This window comes from Podarcis melisellensis (genome assembly GCF_964234715.1).
Source record: "Podarcis melisellensis genome assembly, chromosome: 12".
Classification (NCBI taxonomy): Eukaryota; Metazoa; Chordata; class Lepidosauria; order Squamata; family Lacertidae; genus Podarcis; species Podarcis melisellensis.
In genome coordinates, this window is record NC_138544.1 from 22,633,113 (window position 1) to 22,651,667 (window position 18,555).

The 18,555-nt window shown below is 39.2% G+C and overlaps 1 protein-coding gene and 1 long non-coding RNA gene across 10 annotated transcripts in view; one reads left to right on the plus strand and one right to left on the minus strand.

Moving 5' to 3' along the window:
- The window catches only part of LOC309353843, a 36,608-nt gene extending 32,368 nt beyond the window's left edge, over positions 1 to 4,240 (plus strand). The window contains exons 2-3 of the long non-coding RNA XR_014162059.1: positions 1,901 to 1,988; positions 3,300 to 4,240. This is a non-coding gene — a long non-coding RNA (uncharacterized lncRNA). The remainder of the gene's footprint in view (positions 1 to 1,900; positions 1,989 to 3,299) is intronic.
- The window catches only part of PLCL2 (phospholipase C like 2), a 129,559-nt gene that overhangs the window by 16,095 nt on the left and 94,909 nt on the right, over positions 1 to 18,555 (minus strand). For all 9 annotated transcript variants that reach the window (XM_081883156.1, XM_081883150.1, XM_081883149.1 and 6 more), the window contains 2 exons: positions 7,499 to 9,985; positions 4,256 to 4,459 (listed from right to left, as the gene is read on the minus strand). In XM_081883156.1, the coding sequence (XP_081739282.1) occupies positions 4,256 to 4,459; positions 7,499 to 9,985 (2,691 nt within the window). The remainder of the gene's footprint in view (positions 1 to 4,255; positions 4,460 to 7,498; positions 9,986 to 18,555) is intronic.

The window sequence follows — 18,555 nt, forward strand, 5'->3', positions numbered from 1 at the left end:
TAAATGCTGTCCAAAATTGCCATGGTAAGAAAACAAATCTTCTGGGTGTTACTTATGTTTACAATAAAGTACTTGTCATCCATATAAGACTGCTTGGACAAGGTTTAAGAAATAGAATTTGTCTGGTGTTCCTAATTGGTCTGAAAACCATGGATTTCTCATTACAATACAGAAACCATATTTGTACATTGTGGCACTGCATGGTGCTATTCATCTACGGGACAAGTAAACAAAGCTTGAAAAGAACATTATTGACCTCTTTAGAACAGCCTAAAAGTGTTTTCCCTACTTTAACTACTTTTTAAAAAAAAGCCACGCTGGAGAAAGAACCATCTAATACAGCATCTTGTTCTTATATGTTCTAGCTTTTTGTTCTAGCTTTTTCTAGCAAAACTCTGTCTGCACCTGTGGGTTTCTTTCTCATATTCGGATCCCGGCTGTCCAGTCCTAGTCACAATTCCTTAGTACTCTTTGGATCCTTCACAAAATGTCTCTCAATGTATATCACAATGTAATCTAATCTTGGAGGAGGTCTCATTTCCTTGCATCAACATGTTTTTGTATTATCCCTTTATACCTCATAATTTCATCACCCATTTTATCAGAACTTTTAGCTTAAAGGAAAGCATTTTCTTCTTAGGGTTTCAAGGAAATGCAGGACAGTAGGTATTACTAGTCTCATGGTGAGAGGGAGAAACCAATATTGTACAACAATTTTGTCTCATTGCAACTTATTAGTTGCCATAATGAATCTATAGAAGGAACTGAACATAGAACCATGAATGTTTAATCTAGTTTTGGGGTGGAGCTATGTTCTCAATTCCAGGTTGGTTACAGTCTTCTTGATTCCCAGATTTGGTGTGCCAAATCCTTCAGTCATTCAATTGAGTTGCCCAAAAAAGAGTACACTGGTACCTCGGTTTACGAACTTAATCCGTTCCGGATGTCAGTTCTTAAACCGAAACCATTCTTAAACCAAGGTGCACTTTCCCTAATGAGGCCTTCTGCCACCGATGCCCTTCCACTGTTCGGATTCCATTCGTAGACCAAGGTAAAGTTCTCAAACCGGGACACTATTTCCAGTTTTGCGGAGTTTGTAAACCGAATGGTTCGTAAACCAGACTGTTCATAAACCAAGGTACCACTGTATATTAATCAGGGGTCCTCATGCTTGTTTGGTATATTAACCAGGGGCCTCATGCTTGTTTCAAGAATGTTACACGTTCAACTAGATATAGCAATGTTCCTGTTCTGTAACTTATGGTTCTAGCATCTCTCCACTTACTATAAATACTATAAATTCATCCAAATGTGGGTTCAGGCTCAACTCCCAACTGAAATAATTTGCAACTTCTCCATTAGTCCACATCAGAATAGCCTGGGGGGAAATTCCCCAATGCAAACCCAACCACTTGCATGCAATAATGTATACTGAATTTGAAATTTTTTTATCGTGCTTTATATTTTTATGAGGAAAATGTATAATCTAACAACTATCCAGGGACATCTTAATTAACTGAAAATACTTGCTCACTTGACACTAGTTCTTTAATAATTATAAGTTTCTCCTTTAACACAGAGCACATTTTCATTCTATAATGCCTCAATTCCCTGTAGTATTTTGTCATTTTAAATTACTCTGATATTGGCTAGCATTTTTACTGGAGACAGCTTACACCCTTTTGTAGGTTAATGAACAAATATACTGAGCTCCCTAGTTACTCATTGTGCAAAAATGAATTTAAAATACTAAACTAGAGAGAGGATTACTTCAGTTACCAGTGTAAATGTTTGCTCTAATTTTTATGGTAAGGAAGATATTTCTGACAAAGAAACGTTAAATATTAAATTAGTATATTTATCTGCGATGGGATTGACCCAGGAACTATTGTACTTTCAGAAACATCCATGATAACCACGAAGCATACTGAGAATGAAGAAAACAATGTAAATCAGAGATAGCCCATGCACTCACCATGGAAACCAAGGTTTGTTTTTAAAACATTCCATAAGGAAATGCCCATGTTTTCACTCTAGTGCAGAGCAAAGGCTGCAGCGTGTTAAAACACAAGTTATAAACTAGCTTTGCAGCACAAAAGTAAAAGGGTTTCTATTCTTATTTAAGAAGAGTTCGACATAACTCTACCATAAACATCACTATGATTTACATGCAATACCTATACATTTGCAGCATTGCTTGCCAATAGAGACTTTCCTTGCCCCTTACATATATACACATCCTACCAAATCACATTCTCTTGTCCAATTCTTAATGACATATTCCTGCTTCCTGCAACATATGACAAACTACATGTATAGTTTTATAGCAGCAACGTTTAACTTTCAACGTGGAGGCCCTTCGCTGCTAAGTTTTGAAATAGCTTTTGTACTAAGTTTCCTATGACATTTTTTGTCTGGAACTGAACTTTGCTCCTAAAAGCTGGGCAAATGTGCACCTACTGTATTATGGTGTCAAGCAGTTTCTAGTCTCAACAAAATGCTTAGAACAATTAATATTTTAAGTGCAAAGTTTAAACAGATTGTTTGCTATATTGCAAATATATCCTCATCCCTATCTGAGTCCCGACATCAGCTCCTGATAAAGGTAATTGTGGAAATGCAGCTTTGTCTATCTATCCACTAACAAAAGGAAATGGTTAGCAGAATGGGGGAGGGAAGCCAGTTTTGCCAACTTCCCCTCCACCCCACAGCTCCATCATCACCCCATCTGCTCTGCAGGTTCCCCCATGCCCCTGGAACAGAACAGTATCATGGATCAGATGGTTCTACAAGAAGACTATAAGCTCCTCTTAGTGTCTTAATGTGAAAATGGAATGAGCTACAGTGATACCTCGGGTTACATACGCTTCAGGTTACATACGCTTCAGGTTACAGACTCCGCTAACGCAGAAATAATATGTCAGGTTAAGAACTTTGCTTCAGGATGAGAACAGAAATTGTGCTCCGGTGGCGCAGCGGCAGCAGGAGGCCCCATTAGCTAAAGTGCTTCAGGTTAAGAACAGTTTCAGGTTAAGAACGGACCTCTGGAACGAATTAAGTTCTTAACCAGAGGTACCACTGTACTCTCAAAGTCCATTTGTTCAATAAAGACAGGACTCACTGAGAAGGGAACAAAGTTTGGGGAAATATAATGGGAGATGTTTCATTTTAGCTTGCTAAGTAACAGTTCTCGAGTGTTTCCCTTTTCCATGTTCTAGAAGCTGTATAATTTAATAGATATAATTGTATTTGCTAGATAGCCTAAGCATTAAAATATTCACATTTTTTATGAATTTCAGGATACATCTAGCTTTAAAACACATTTTCCGAAACATATACAAGGTGTTAAAGCTTGGTTGCTGTTTTTAAGTGACCACAGCTGCCCAAATTCTGGTAGCACAGAAGTGGAGAAGAGACGAAGTACCATCACAAGAAGAATGAATATATAGAACTTGCCAGCATGACAAATAGAATAAGAAATAAAGATGATAAAATTTAAAAGAGGACTGGACATTATATATAGATTATATGGAAAAATATTACAACAAGAGAGTAATCATAACAGGCTGACAAAAATACTTAGCAGTAGAGGTTACAACGTGGGATAATATAAGATAATGAAAACAACTTAGTAGAGTAAGACAACACAGTGGAAAAGATAGCAGTTAGGAAACCAAGGAGAGAGTGGGAGTAAAAGTTAAGGTTTATAAGACTCAAATAAATTGGAGGAATAAGATGTTATCATCAATATACATATATATGTCTTATACTTATGTATTTTTCTTATTATCCTGTGTGTAACACAGTGTGCGTTGATGATATGATAAAACAGAAAAGCAAATAAAAATATATATTTAAAAAAAGCTTGTAAAGAAGTTTCTAAAAATTGAACTGAACCAGGTATTGAAACTAATATGATTCACATTTTTGTAATAAAACTAAACCCTTAAAACAACACCATTTTCTTTTCCCCCTCAGACTAAAAACAAGGCTACAGCTTGGTTATATATATAAAATTGCACAGCAGTAACCCACACACACGAGCACAGCATCAGATACACATCAAGCAAATGTTCTTTTTGATAACAATGACTTGCACAGGCCACAGCTCATGCGTTATTATCTCTACAGTTTCATACAAAAACATACCCTCTGCATTCATGCAAATGATCTTCCATCCACGTGATTTGGAAGGTTAGACTAATATTTTGAAAGTAATATATTGTCTAAAAGATGTTTAATAAAGGCTACTCACTGTTTCATATGCTGTTACAATTTTTTTCAAAACTTCTGGAATGATTCCTTGCAATTCCATAACGGGATACTGTTCGCTGAGATTCATCACAACCAAGGGTGTGTTATCAGATCTCACCAAGCGTGTAGATACTGCCAGAATGCATTGCATGAGGTTTGCTACAGGAGAGAGGCCACACAGCTCTTTGAATAAAACCACTGCATTCTGTTGAAAAGGAAGAAAGAAGTTATATTTCACTTATACACATTTTGAATCTCAATTATCTTTAGTTTAAGATATTTCAGCCTCATTGTACAATCCTAATAACTACCAAAATAAAACAGCCCATATCTGTAGCCATGTTCTGCAGAAACATCAACTTTCTGAAGTAATTAAGGTACCAACAAGGCTTGCAGTAGTTATCCAGAATTAAAATTAAGCAGATATGCTTTAGAATGCTTCTACATTCTAAAGTAATCCCACTTTTCAGCTGCAGTTGACAGTACTATAATCATTTCTTCTCCCTGCAGAGAAACAGTCAAAATTCCAGCTCATGCTCTTTACTTGAAAAGCTTTCGGTCATCAATATTGTCATGCAAACTTTTTCTCTCTAGGAGTTAAGTGATCATGGGTCATTTTACATTACTCTTCAGATATATATTTTTCCAGTGCTGTATTATGATGTCTACGATGCAGGTCAACATCTGTTGATCCTGCCCAATGTTAGTGTATCTATTTCAATTCACTTTAGTCTTTGATTCATCCTTTAACAAGGTAAAACGAATCACAGGCAGGAAGCCTTATCCTAGAATAATTTAACATTAAATAAAATACCTAATATTAGTACTTGCTTAGTACCAAACTATGAGAACAGCAATCTACTTGACACGACAGTGCAGGAAACAACATAGAAATGCTGAGGATATGGAAGGTCTTGCCTCAGCAACAATTTAATATGGGGACTTGTAAACATACACCTTAAGTTTATCCCCTTCTCTAACACTAGTTTATGCAGTGCCTTTACATCCCTTGATGACTGCAGAATCAAGTGATGGATTGCATATATGAATGAGCCATCTTAGACCACACACCACAAACACAATGCTTTTTGATGCACTTAGCTCATACAATCAGCTGCAAGCCAACAAACACAACTGTTTTCTGAAAAACAGGTATGCTGAACCCCAGGCTTGCAAGCCTCATCCAACTCACCAAGCCTTTTCTGGTAGCCTAGAAGTGCCACTGAACAAAGTTCCTCTCCTCTTATTTATCTGCTACCATTGAGCAGATCAGAGCACTGGAAACCTGAGCACTGGGAGTATCAAAATAAGGCAGCGACTTTGTGTTCTGACCTATATTCACCACAATCAACAGCGTATCCATTCTGCTGCAGTCTGGCTTCTACAAAGTATGTTATTATCTTGCTGTCTGCAATTTAACATAACTTGCATAACTATTATGTATCTTAACATCCCTTTCAGTGTAAAGGAAATGTCAAAACACTGTAGAAAGGTCATTAATTACTTACTGTTCATAGAACTAAACAAGAACAACATTGAACAAAGACCAGTCACATTTGTTTACCATTCCTGACCACACATGAACATGCCAACTGCAGCAATTTCTGATTTCTTTTCTGTTTTTGTCTGAACTCTCTGATACCCCTAGCTGGGAGTGCTTGGGAAACATCAGAGCAGAGTAGAGCACTCCCTCCAGTTTCCAGAGAGCTCCAATCTGTTCAGTGGCAGTGGAGAGAAAGAAAGGAAAGGCACTTCACTCAATGCTCATGAGGAAGGGACACCGGGGAGGAAGACGACCTTCTCCCTGGCAGAGCGCTGGGGGAAGTTTCCCTCCCCACTTCCCCCTCCCTGCTAGAACACTACAGCTACAGAAGGAGCATTTTTGTCTTCCCATCCTTCACATGGCACTAAAAAAGAAGACGTCCACCTCAGGATGCTGCAGCATACAATTGCTCCATCAAGTCGAATGCTGGGCTCCTTGGCACGCTTGAGCTCCTGAACCTCTTTCCTATCTGCCATGGGTAAAAAGGTGTTGTGAAGGAGGAATGGGGGCTTTCTGCAAGCCATGTGTGGGGTGAGATGATGTATGCTGTGTGTGTACTGTGAGTATATGTGCCATGAGAAAGAAGGGGCAAAGGTGGGGTGGGGCATCAGAACCCACTAGTGCTTTGATCATAGGCGCCATTGGGATGTAGCCCTCAGATTAGTCAGCATGTAATGCAGCCCTGAGATTAAAATTCTACTCTGGGACAGATTTTAATGGAGATCAGGCTATATATTACCAAAATAAATAATAAGAGCCAGTGAGGTGTAGTAGTTAAGTGTTGAACTAGGACTGGGGAGACCCCGGGTTCAAATGTGATTCAGCCATGAAGTTCACTGGGTGACCTTGGACTAGGTCTCTCTCTCTCGCTCGCTCTGCCTCTGCCTAATTTACCTGCCTAATTTACCTCACATAGTTGCTGAGAGGATAAAATGGGGAAGAGGGAGAAGTGCCATGCCACCTCAAGCTCCTTGGAGGAAAAGTGAGGTAGTTTGTGATTATAAGTTGCTTCAAACGGTTTATTAAAAAATATTGTTGGACTGTTTTATCATTGTAACTTGCCCTGGGACCTTAGGATGAAGGGCAGGTCAATAATACTACTAAAAATAAAAATACAGCGGTACCTCGGAAGTCGAATAAAATCCGTTCCGGAAGTCCGTTAGACTTCCAAAACATTCAGAAATCAAGGCACGGCTTCCGATTGGCTGCTGGAAGCTCCTGCAGCCATTTGGAACCCTCGTAAGCCACGTCGGACGTTCGGCTTCCAAAGAACGGTTGCAAACCGGAACACTCACTTCCGGGTTTGCAATGTTTAGGAGCCAAAATGTTCGACTTGCAAGGCGTTCGGGATCCAAGGAACAACTGTAAATAAATAAACCCAGTTAGCCAACCTTGCTATAAAACATATCTATAATCAGTCATCCTTCAGAAGAGCAGTCAGATAACAGAAAATACCTTACAGCACAAAAACTGAATCCAGGTAGGGTGGCATCCGTGCCCGAGTATCTTACAGCCATCACTTGAGGGCACTGATAACTCTAATCCTTACTTTTAACTGTCTGCAAAGTCACTGAACCTCTGAGCACATTTACTACGCTTAACTTATGTCACATTATTTATTATGGAAACATATAATTACACCAGTATATCTGTATGTAAAATGGTAATCTCATATAAATGGTAGTGAATAAAAGACGGTACCTGCATGTTCTCCCTCAAATCTGTGGCATCCCGTATGGGCTGGAGAGCATTCTTGAATACCTCGTCAATGGTTTTAATCCATAAAGTCCTCATACAGGCATATTCTCTGGATTTCTTGCTCTTCCTGACAGACAGGCCCCGTTTATGTGGCTTTCCACCACCCCTTCTATTAGTTATAGCAACGTGGACAAATAAGAAAGCATGTGCCAGAGCTTCTCCTGTTAAAGACTGAAGGGGGACATGGCGATAACCTGTCTGTAAACACTCAAAGGGAATTGTGTACTGCCCAATAAATTCATCCCCGATATAATCATCGTCCAGCACTACAAAGCGCACCATGGCGAGTTCAGGTAGATTAATCTGAAATTCAAAACTCTCATCAAAAATTGGGTTGTCCCCATTCTGGTGCACAGTTTTTGTCCTTTGCTCTGCACAGTCTGCAGGGATCCCATGGATTTCTACATAGACATAAGGGTCTACAACATCACCTTTGGCACCTGACCCTTTTGGTTTAGGAAAGTTCTGTCCGCTAATAATCTTAACATGAAGAAGCTGAGGTGAAACTCCAGGCACAGAGTCCTTCGTATTTGCACTGAAGTAAGAGACTTCTTCCCGCATGATAGCAGGTCGAAGAACATAGCCACAGTTACCGTTTTGACGAAACCAACCAATGTTGAGGTCCATCATTAGTCCAGGTGTCTGAAAGTTCATTGCTACTATCTGACAGCCACACTTCCAAAAATCCTGTGGGTTCATATTACTAGAATCAATTCTCATAGGGCTAGGGAAAACCCTGGCCAGAAAACGTTTGTTGTAATTCACAAAGTCTCCAGGGTTTTCATTGGCATATTTGGTAGCAAGCACTTCATTGAAAGAGCAAACTTCCCAGTATTTCTGAAGCTGAAATGAAACCTGAAAATCTTTAAATTGAACCGACTTACACATGCTTACCAGTTCTGAAAGCTCTTTGCAGAGCTGAAACCGTTTTACTGTGATAATATTCTGTTGTTCCACACCCTCTTTTCCCATTCTCTGGGACATTTCTACGCCTTCGTCTTCATCTGTAACATCTCCCTCTAGCCCAGAACAATTAGGAGACAGCTTCTTGGCTTTAATTAGTATTTTCCCTCTAAGAGATTCAGGAGAAGGCAGATAAGATTCCTCTGTGTTTGGAGACTGCGTGTGGACCTTGTCTCCCAGTATTTTCTTTATATGCTGAACCATCACCTTCTGCTGCTTGAGACAACAATGGTTTTCTAAGCACAAAATAAGAGGGTATTCCGAAGCAACGAATGCATATTTGTTTATAATGTCGATTACACTGCGGAAGACTATCTGCGAGGTCATGGTGTGCCCTGTGTAAATTACTGGTTCATTGTCAGGACCATCCCACACATCCAACTCGACACACCGACACCCCATTTTCAAAGCACGAATGTATCCTGTGATATCAGATGGGCCTCGGAACTGATCCTCTATCAAGTACGTGTTATGAGATGAGTTTATAAAATAATGAGACAGAGGGTGGTTCATGCCCTGGCACACTTTTTTGTGCTCTGGGTCAAATATATGGCATTCTGGAGAAGTAAGGTAATTTGTAAAACCGTCTATGGAAAGCCAGCCCTTTTCCTGGCCCTCTTTAGATGGCTCATATTTGTGAATAATATCCAGGCTTATCTCTTCGGTGACATGTGCAATACCCTGTTCTGCTTCTAAAAACATCATAAGGTCCTTTGTGTCCAGGAATTCTTTATTGCTAGAAAATTGAACTAACAAAAAATAGATCTCAGGGCGAGTGCAAAGCTCATGAAAGACTTCAATAAACTCTTCCTTTGTGATTTCTGTACCAGGCTTGTCTTTTGTTCTATGTAGCTCTTTGAACTTCAATTCAATTTTACTAGTTTTTAAACCAGGATTTAAATTTTTTATAAACTGTACAGCTCTGCACATGGATATGCGCCCCAAATTATCAATATCTGTTTCTTTAAACATTTGTGAAACCCATGAAGTCCGCATTTTATCTTGGCTACTTTCTAGCATATCTAGCGTGTGTTTTCCATACGATATCAGGTATCTCAGTCCAGTGACCCATATATTTGCAACATCTGCAGAATTTGCAACGAGATCTAGAGACTCATAATTATCTCCATAAATAATAGAAAATGCGCAGTCTTCCGAAATCTGTTCCGAAATTCCATTGCTACGAAAAATGTCTGTATTTTTCCCTGTTCTCACTTCTTTGATTGATTTAACGTCGATCTTTGCTTTCTCAGAATCCTTCTTTGAAGGTTCCCAACGTAGAGACTGCATGTCCGCATCTAAAAGGAAGTACCGGTGGTAAATTCTGGAGTTGGAGCGAACCTTTCTGAGTTCTGAGCCTTCAACCATGGCGTTAATACAGTCGCTTGCACTGCTGATCTTCTTTTCAGTTGGCATGCTGCTAAATGACACCGTCTTTTTCCGTTCTCTTTTTTGCTTCGTACCATCCTGAAAAGTAGAGGAAGGGAAAGTTGGTAAGGTACTTGCCACATGTTACAAAAACAGAATATTCTTAAAAGATCTGTCGAGGACTAACAATGTATGTCCACCAGTACTGACATCTATGCAAAATGAATTAAAAGCTACACTAAAAGGTAACAGATATGCAATTTACCCTTATGCTGTTGTGTCCAACTGAGCTCAGTACGACTTATTACCAACTAAGTGTACAAGGGATTGCATTCTTAGGTGTCAATGGTGTTTTGTGGCCACTTTTTCTGCATTTTTGCAGATAGTATCTATTATTGCCTCTCTTTTTTTTACACTCACAATCAGGAGACTTGCTGAAGACCGACCAAACCAACCAACCAAACTATGCTTCAACAGTACATTACTGTACATTATCTATAAACATGTAATGTGTTTGTGGGCATAGCTATATTTTAATATCTGTTGATATTCTAGGCCACAATTGTTAACATATTAATACAAATGCCCAGAATTTTATTACAAGTCCTGGAAAGAAGAGACGCATATACTTCGTGTGTGGGTTGGGTACTGATTCCTCTGCAATGTGAGACAGAAGAATGGGCCCCATGACAGGGGGAGAGGGCAAAGGATATGAGATGCCAAACTAAGGAGCAAACAGCAGAGTGATATGAAGCCTAGCAATGTCTTCCTAGCAACTAACGAAGGAGAAAGGAACCTGCGGCTACTTTTGCCATGGCCTCAAACACTCCCCTAGCCACTGCTGTCTGCTAAGGAGTAAAGGGGTGCTTTAAATTGAGATCCTGCTCCTGGGCATGAACATGGAAATGGGTACAGCTTGGAAAACTGCCTAGAAAAGGTAGAATTCTAGCTTCGTTTACATTATAGCAGGTATAAGTAGGAGGCTAAGTTACACATTGCAGGGCTGCTGAACAGGGCTGAAAAAAGCAGTAGTTTTAAGTCAGAATTCAAAAGTCCTGCTGGCAAAAGACCCAGTGCAAAATCTAGGAGCATTAGCTTCTGCCAACTTCAACTGAAGATGCATAACAAAACTCTTGGCTGCACAGTGAAACTGACAAAAGTGGGGTGTGGGGTGAGCATAAGCTGCTTTTGGAACGGTTTCTTAAGGTAATGGGCCAAGCAAGTCTGGCTTGTCCTAGTCTTTGCATATTTAGTGTTTGGGATCAAATGGCCATCAACAATTAGTATCTACATGTCACCTTGCCTATTAGAAATGGACTAAGGTTGGCCTATTTATTGGGGGGGGGGTGAAATCAGGAAAGGCCTATAACTTAAAATGTCATTTTATTCTCCATGAAATCATCTTCATAATTCTTTCCCCAGACTTTTCTTATTAACACACAGCAGTTGCAGCAAGCTTGGAGACTGAGAGGAAGACTAGGGAAAGAAGGGGTGTTTATGCATTCCGCCTCATGCTGTTTTTATTTGGTGGTGGGAAGAATGAAAAGATACCTAGTCCTCAAGGTTGCATACCTTTCTGAAGGAATGAGGGGATATATACTTATACTGCCCATGGCAACATCTATCCATGTATGATGGGAGCAGTGGGAGTGTGGGTGGCAAGAAAAGATTGGGAAAGAACCATAACCGTATCCCACCCCCATACTCATGTCTGTACACCTGTACACATCAGATTTGATGGGTCTTAGTAACTTCACAACGTTATTCAAAATTAAAGCAACAGTATTGATATCTACACAAGTATTTCTGCAGCAAAATCAAGGACACAAAGCTGATAGGAAGCAGAGCTCAACAGTAAAACTCTGGAGAGGGGGTTGTGTTCCAGCGATCACGCCTAAAGCCAAAACTGTATATGGTCAAAACACATTGGGTACAATGGCAGGTGGGATTGCCAAAGTCTTTTTTTTCCTGGATGTTTGCCCCCGCTTTAATTTTTTTCAAATTTTTTTGGGCCAAGTTCATTGAATGTGCATAAGTTGTGGGCTTACTGTAATGCTATTTAAGCACAATGGATGTGAATCACCAGGTTAAATTTCTGAAATTATCAAAATAATAAAGCAGAGCAAAGATTTGATAAAATGCTCATTCTAAAGCAAAACCTGTCACACTGATGGTCATAACATCTAACATACAAGGATCTGTTTATACATTTATAGCTGCTACATAAAATTCACTTTACTATCTCTCCACGTGGCAACTGTTACATGAGAAGGGAACACTTAACGATGGCAATAGATGTGGGGAACTAGTGTTCAGTAGACATGCTGTAAGGTTGCAAGGAAATGGAAGGTGGCTAACTACCAAACATGCTAGGAAAAACTAATAGCATACAGAAATTGAAAGGCTAATGCCTCCATCTATAGAGCCCCATGTATTCTCCAGAGTGTCCACCCAGCTCTGATATTCACATGGAGACATGTGATTGCACCTCTGAGCTTTTGGCATTTCTATGTCAAATAAATATATGCATATATAGTCATCTACTTCCATAACTGAAATTAATGAAGCCAATGATGGCATTCATGTTTACGGTACATCTTGCAACTGATGTTTCTACATACAAGAAATCAAGAATTTTTTTGGGGGGGAGCACACCTCTTCACTCCAAATTTACACACTATCTTAAATTTACAACCAAATTTTCAAACAGGCATCAGATAATTCATTCAATTTATTTTTATTTTTTCTTTATATGCTGCAAAGCTCTGTCAAAGAATTTTAATAATTACATTAAAACTGTAAAACATTTTTAAAAATAGAAATAAATCAGTCCCGTTTATGAAACACAACGGCATCAGTTTAATGTGTTGTTTTACTAAAACATCTCTGTGGCTACAATCCTAAGTATTTTTGAAAGTATATTCTTTTGACATCTGTACAGGGATATGAGAGAAACAACCAGGCAAAGGATACAATATGAGTCACAACAGTACAGCTTCAAATGACTTTTCATTACAAAATAAGATAACCAAGTTGTAGTTCTTCCATAAATCTGAGAACACCATAACAAATCTGAAGTTGCTGATGAAGGCTTGTTGTCTGCAAAATTCATAACTCAGTAAAATATTTTCTAATATATGGTAGTACTTCCTGGCATCTGGATTCTAGAGAATTTTTCAGCTGTGCTTAAGAATCATAGAATTATAGAGCTGGAAGGGACCTAAAGGGTCATCTGGTCCAACCCCCTGCAATGCAGTAATATATCATTTGTAGAATATATCACTAGTGTACATTAATCATTTAGCCTGACGGATTTCTATTACTGCAAATCAGGAAGAAACAACGCTAGGTGGAAGCCAATGACTCACCACTCTGCTCTACAAATGAAACTGTATCTCAAACATAATTCTCGCTCAGGAGAATTAATTACCTCATCAAATGAAGAGATTTAACTTGATCAATCGATTGATCATTATTAATGCATGTAATAACTATTCAGAAAATCACTCACAGGGCTGTGGAAGCCCTAGCAAGTTATATAGTCTGACATCACTAGTGGGGAGGCTCATCTGTTCCCCTTACCATAGTATTTTAATGCTTCTTCCCCTCACACTAAAAAAAAAAATTCTTAACATGTATACAAACTCCTATATCATTCAAACACAAGAAAACCCAGAGAGTTCTCTGCTAAACCGTCCAACACCAACAGGGCTACCTCATCTCCCTTACAGTAATACCATGTTACTTCATAGGTATTTTGCTGCTTTGCAAAATGTTATTTAACTTTGAAAGCTCTACACTCACTCGCTCCAGTGATGTCCTCTGACTGATTTACTCATTTCAAGTAGGGGGGGAAAAAGAGTATAGCTATTCCCAAGCGTAGTACCTCTCCCCTTACACAGAGACAATGATTGCTTTTGGTTCTGGATTGGTGCTACTGTGAATACGGTGGTACCTCGGGTTACAGACGCTTCAGGTTACAGACTCCGCTAACCCAGAAGTAGTACCCCAGGTTAAGAACTTTAATTTCAGGATGAGAACAGAAATCGTGTGGTGGCGGCGGGAGGCCCCATTAGCTAAAGTGGTACCTCAGGTTAAGAAGAGTTTCATGTTAAGAATAGACCTCTGGAACGAATTAAGTTCTTAACCCAAGGTACCACTGTATAGCCCTTTTTAAAAGGTATGCCTTTATGGGTGCTTAGAAGGACCCTTTGTATAACCACATACACGAATATCCAGCAACATTTAAAAATAAATAAATACTGCATCACTGCGCTATAGCAGGATGTAATTTCAGCAGGTTTAGTCTAATACTTAGACAGAAAAAAATAGCAGCTATTATAGTTTATTTTAACAGCTACACCGATTACTCCGTAATCTGTGTATGGACACCATGGCAAAATCATGAGCAAATCTTCACTCAGTGTTCTCTGTCTATTCAACTTCCTGGTTAATCTCCCTGATTCGGTCATTTATTCCTGCCCATGGTGAAGGGAGTCCACAATCCAGAAGCTCCTCTACAATTTCACAAACAGGGAAAAGCCACTTTTTCACTAAACCAAGCCACTTGCTTTCATCCTTTAATTCACTGGGATCCACAGAATGTTCACTACGCCAGTGTGGTGTAGTGGTTAAGAGCAGTGGACTCATAATCTGGTGAACCGGGTTCGATTCCCCGCTCCTCCACATGCAGCTGCTGGGTGACCTTGGGCTAGTCACCCTTCTCTGAAGTCTCTCAGCCCCACTCACCTCACAGAGTGTTTGTTGTGGGGGAGGAAGGGAGGAGATTGTTAGCCACTTTGAGACTCCTTAGGGTAGCGATAAAGCGGGATATCAAATCCAAACTCCTCTTCTTCTTCACTATTGTGATTGTTGGCAACAATCGCGATTAGTACCAAACTGAGACAGCAACAACATACTGACACTGCATGAAACAAAATGGCCGTGCCGAGAAAATGAAAATTCTGGCACTGGCAGCTACTTAATGTGGGAACCACAATAAAGAGTCCAATGGGCTATAATTAACACAGACAGCAAGTTCACAAAGCACAGGGAGAACAAAATAGTTTTGTTTGTTGTCTATACTTGGTCAGCATTACATCCTAGCAATGCCAAAATAATGACATGGCTTCCAATGTTGCACTCAAGCAACTAAGCCCATATGCTTTCCACTAAAGCCCAGAAAAATGGCATGCCCAGAAAAATGTGCAAGACACCCAAACCGAACTGATTTCATATGTTAACAATTAAGGCTAAATATGGTGGGCAATTTGCCTCTCACACTTGTGTTGTACAATCTGAAACGAACCTTAAAATTATACCAATCAGACCAGATGTTTGAGCCAGTCACTTTGCATGCAATAAAGCTTTGAGAAAGGAACAAAAACTACTTTGAGATTCATCAGGTAGTAGTTTACAATGACATTTTGTGTATATGGTTTAAGCCCGCAATCTTATTTGTACGAATAAATCTATAGCAGTGTGAATGAAGTGCCACTCTTGAGCTTGGGCTCCATAAATTGGCCTCTTGGCAAAAAAAGCAAAACACATCTATCAGGTTTTATTTATTTATTCTTTGGACTGAAGCTGTCACCCTTTCTTAAGTTTGGGAACAGATTATTAAGTATTGTTTTTTTAAAAGTGAACTCTTTAAAACAAGAATATTCTTTTTAGTAAAGAATACTACAAAATCCCGTTTGGCAGCAACAATTGCCTATACTTTATTTATCACTGGAACCAATGGCCCTGCAGAGATGGAAAATTCAGAGATAATTCAAATGACAACATGCCAGAAATACTGCAGAATTATTAGCTAAGGTGTTCTACTACATCCTCAAAGCTCAGAGGTGCCTTGTAATAATGACAAAAGTTTCTTAAATTTACAGGATGTGTCACAGGCAATAGATGGGATTCAAACAGCTGGTCAAGCTTATGCAAATAGCTGGCACAACTAACCAAGTGGATTTTTATGGTACTTTTACCCTTCTGAACAGCTGAACTCATGTGATTAGCATAAACGTCTACTGCAACTGCCAACTCCTCATTTCCTGTATGGTATACTGAAGACTAAATCCTCATAGGATCCTTATCCATGTTTATGACATTCAGCTCTGCCTCCTTCAGTACAAAGCCTATTCAGTTTCTTGCTGCTTATGAGGTTACTCTGGTAAAGGATTTGGCTCAGTTCACCTTGTTATGTGGATAATTACACATTTGTTTCACCATATTCCCCTTCTGAACCTCAGCTCCGTATCAAGGCAATCCTTCTGTGGCAGTTTTGTGGGGCAAATGACCACCACGTAATTGAATCACTTTCAAAGTTCAATAAATCTCAAGGTTAGCTTTCGAATCAAATTCCACCTTGTTTATGTTTTGCAGTTACTTCAGTTAAGCTGCAGCTCTGCCCCACTAAATGATGCTTACACAGCAGCACAAACCATTGTTTATGGCTAAAATTGATCCTCAAGATCAGACTGCTTGGCTTAGCAAATGCATTGCTTGGCTTAGCAAATGCATTGCAAGGGAAGAAATGGAACATAAAACCCTAAATGCTGCAAAAGGAAATACATTAATTTCTTATGGCCACTAAACAGAACATGAAAAGAAATTATGACCTGGTGTCCTTCTATTCTTTTTTAAAGTCTCAAGTGGGTAGTACAATGTGTGCCTGTGATTTGTTAACAGCAAGCCAGCTAGTCCAGATGTCTATAAATAATTAAATTACACAGACAGTTCTGCATTGACATACAAACATTTTCCTTGCCTAAAGGGATGGAGAGACTATGCTAAAAATGACCCTCTTTATAGCCAAAAGTTGTTGATAAGTTGTTACCACTTAAAGGGTTTCAAATCTTCCAACACAAATCTGGAAAATCTGTTGGTTTACATTTTTTTATTATTTTCATTTTATTTTTGAAGGGAAAATATGGCACTTTATATTTCAACAAAAGGTGCACTATTAATGCAGACCTCCCATTTCCAGAATTCTTTGTTTCTTTTAATAGAACAGGGGATGTATCTAGTTCAGATATAAAGAATGCAATCTAACGCACACTTCCTTGGGTGTAAGACTTATAGAATTCAGTGGAACTTATTCAGAGTGATCTTGAATAGAGTTGCACTGTGAACTGCTCTCCAAATGGATAGTGGGGCTGTCATTTTTTCAGCCAGAAAACTGAACAGTGATTAATTGAACACAGCTTTTGAATTTTTGAGATTAGACTGTTATTGCAGCCAGGGCTGAACAACTGAGATTATTGTTGCAGTTAACTTCAATAGGCTAATTGTGACTCACACTGTTATATGCCCTGTTTAAACTCAAAATTACCCACATTTTAGGTCAAGTCTCAGAACATGGTACTAAAAAGTTCCTTGGCACCTTTGGAGGGGCTCAGAAATCCAACTTGAAGTTCATACTCCGGGGGGTGGGGTGGGGGGACAGAATTTGGGAAACATCCTTACCAGAGATCATGGAAGGTTCCTGGAAGTCAGTAGACAAAACTAGGCTTCAAGGCAGATAGTTAAAAGCAGGGTATAACTTCCTTAAATTAATATATGTGCAAATAAACTGACCTGGTATAAGAGAGTTTTCTATGTTTCCTAAACCTCTATGTTATGTTATACAGCTGCACAGCCCAAAGAAAGGATGGTGTGGGTGTTGATGACTTCACTGACAACTAAGGGCATGATCCAACCAGTATTGCTTCTGCACAGATCCATTCATTTTCAGTAAAACTCACACAAGGCTCATACACTAAACATGAGATGAAAGGAGGGCTCCCGACTCATGGTTGAAAAATTAACTGTTGAAGAAAGCTGTTTATTGAAGATAAACAGATCCTACATTATGCTGTCAGCTTTAGATAAACAGAATGGACTCCTCTAATTCCAGACATACTGGTGTGAAGCCATTTAATCCTATAAAAGAAAATGACAATATTTTAAAGCAGTTGCCTTACTGGTACGTGTGCGGAATGTTTACTCATTTTCTTTCTAGATAGCTGGCCATACAGCGTCTCCTTATGTTCACTTATAAAAAGTAAAGTTCATATATATAATTGGAGGCCTTTGATTTAAACTTCCGCATTTGCATTCTGCTCACCTGGAAGTTTCTTTAAATGAGATAGCTCCAATGAACTTGAGATACTGGAAATAACTTTAGTGCAGAAGGTGTGGGATCTCATAGCTAGAGTATCAGACTTGGGCAAGGGCATTTAAAGCACATGACTTCCCCCAAAGAATCCCCTCACAGAGCTACTATACTCAGCACCCCATAAACAAACCACACAGAAACACCTAGCTTCAAATTCCCACTCAGTTACTGGGTGACCTTGGACCAGTAACCCGTTCTCCCTCCCCTGTGGGAATGTTGTGATGATAAAATTGGGGGGGGGGGGATAGGGAAACAGAAGTACACATTACCCTGAGTTTTTCACAGGAACAGCAGGATAAAAATGTAAAACAAATGAACACACATGATAAAGGCACAATTCTGTGTTTCAAGGCTGAATAATAGCTTGGTCATAACTATTCAGTTTTAAGGAGGCCTGGGAAAGATGCAAAATAAAAAAACTGTGTGATATATGGATTCAAGATTGAGAGTTCACATTGAAAACATAGCATAGTTCAAACACATGCTTGATCCATGCATCTGTTTTCAAACAGGGGCA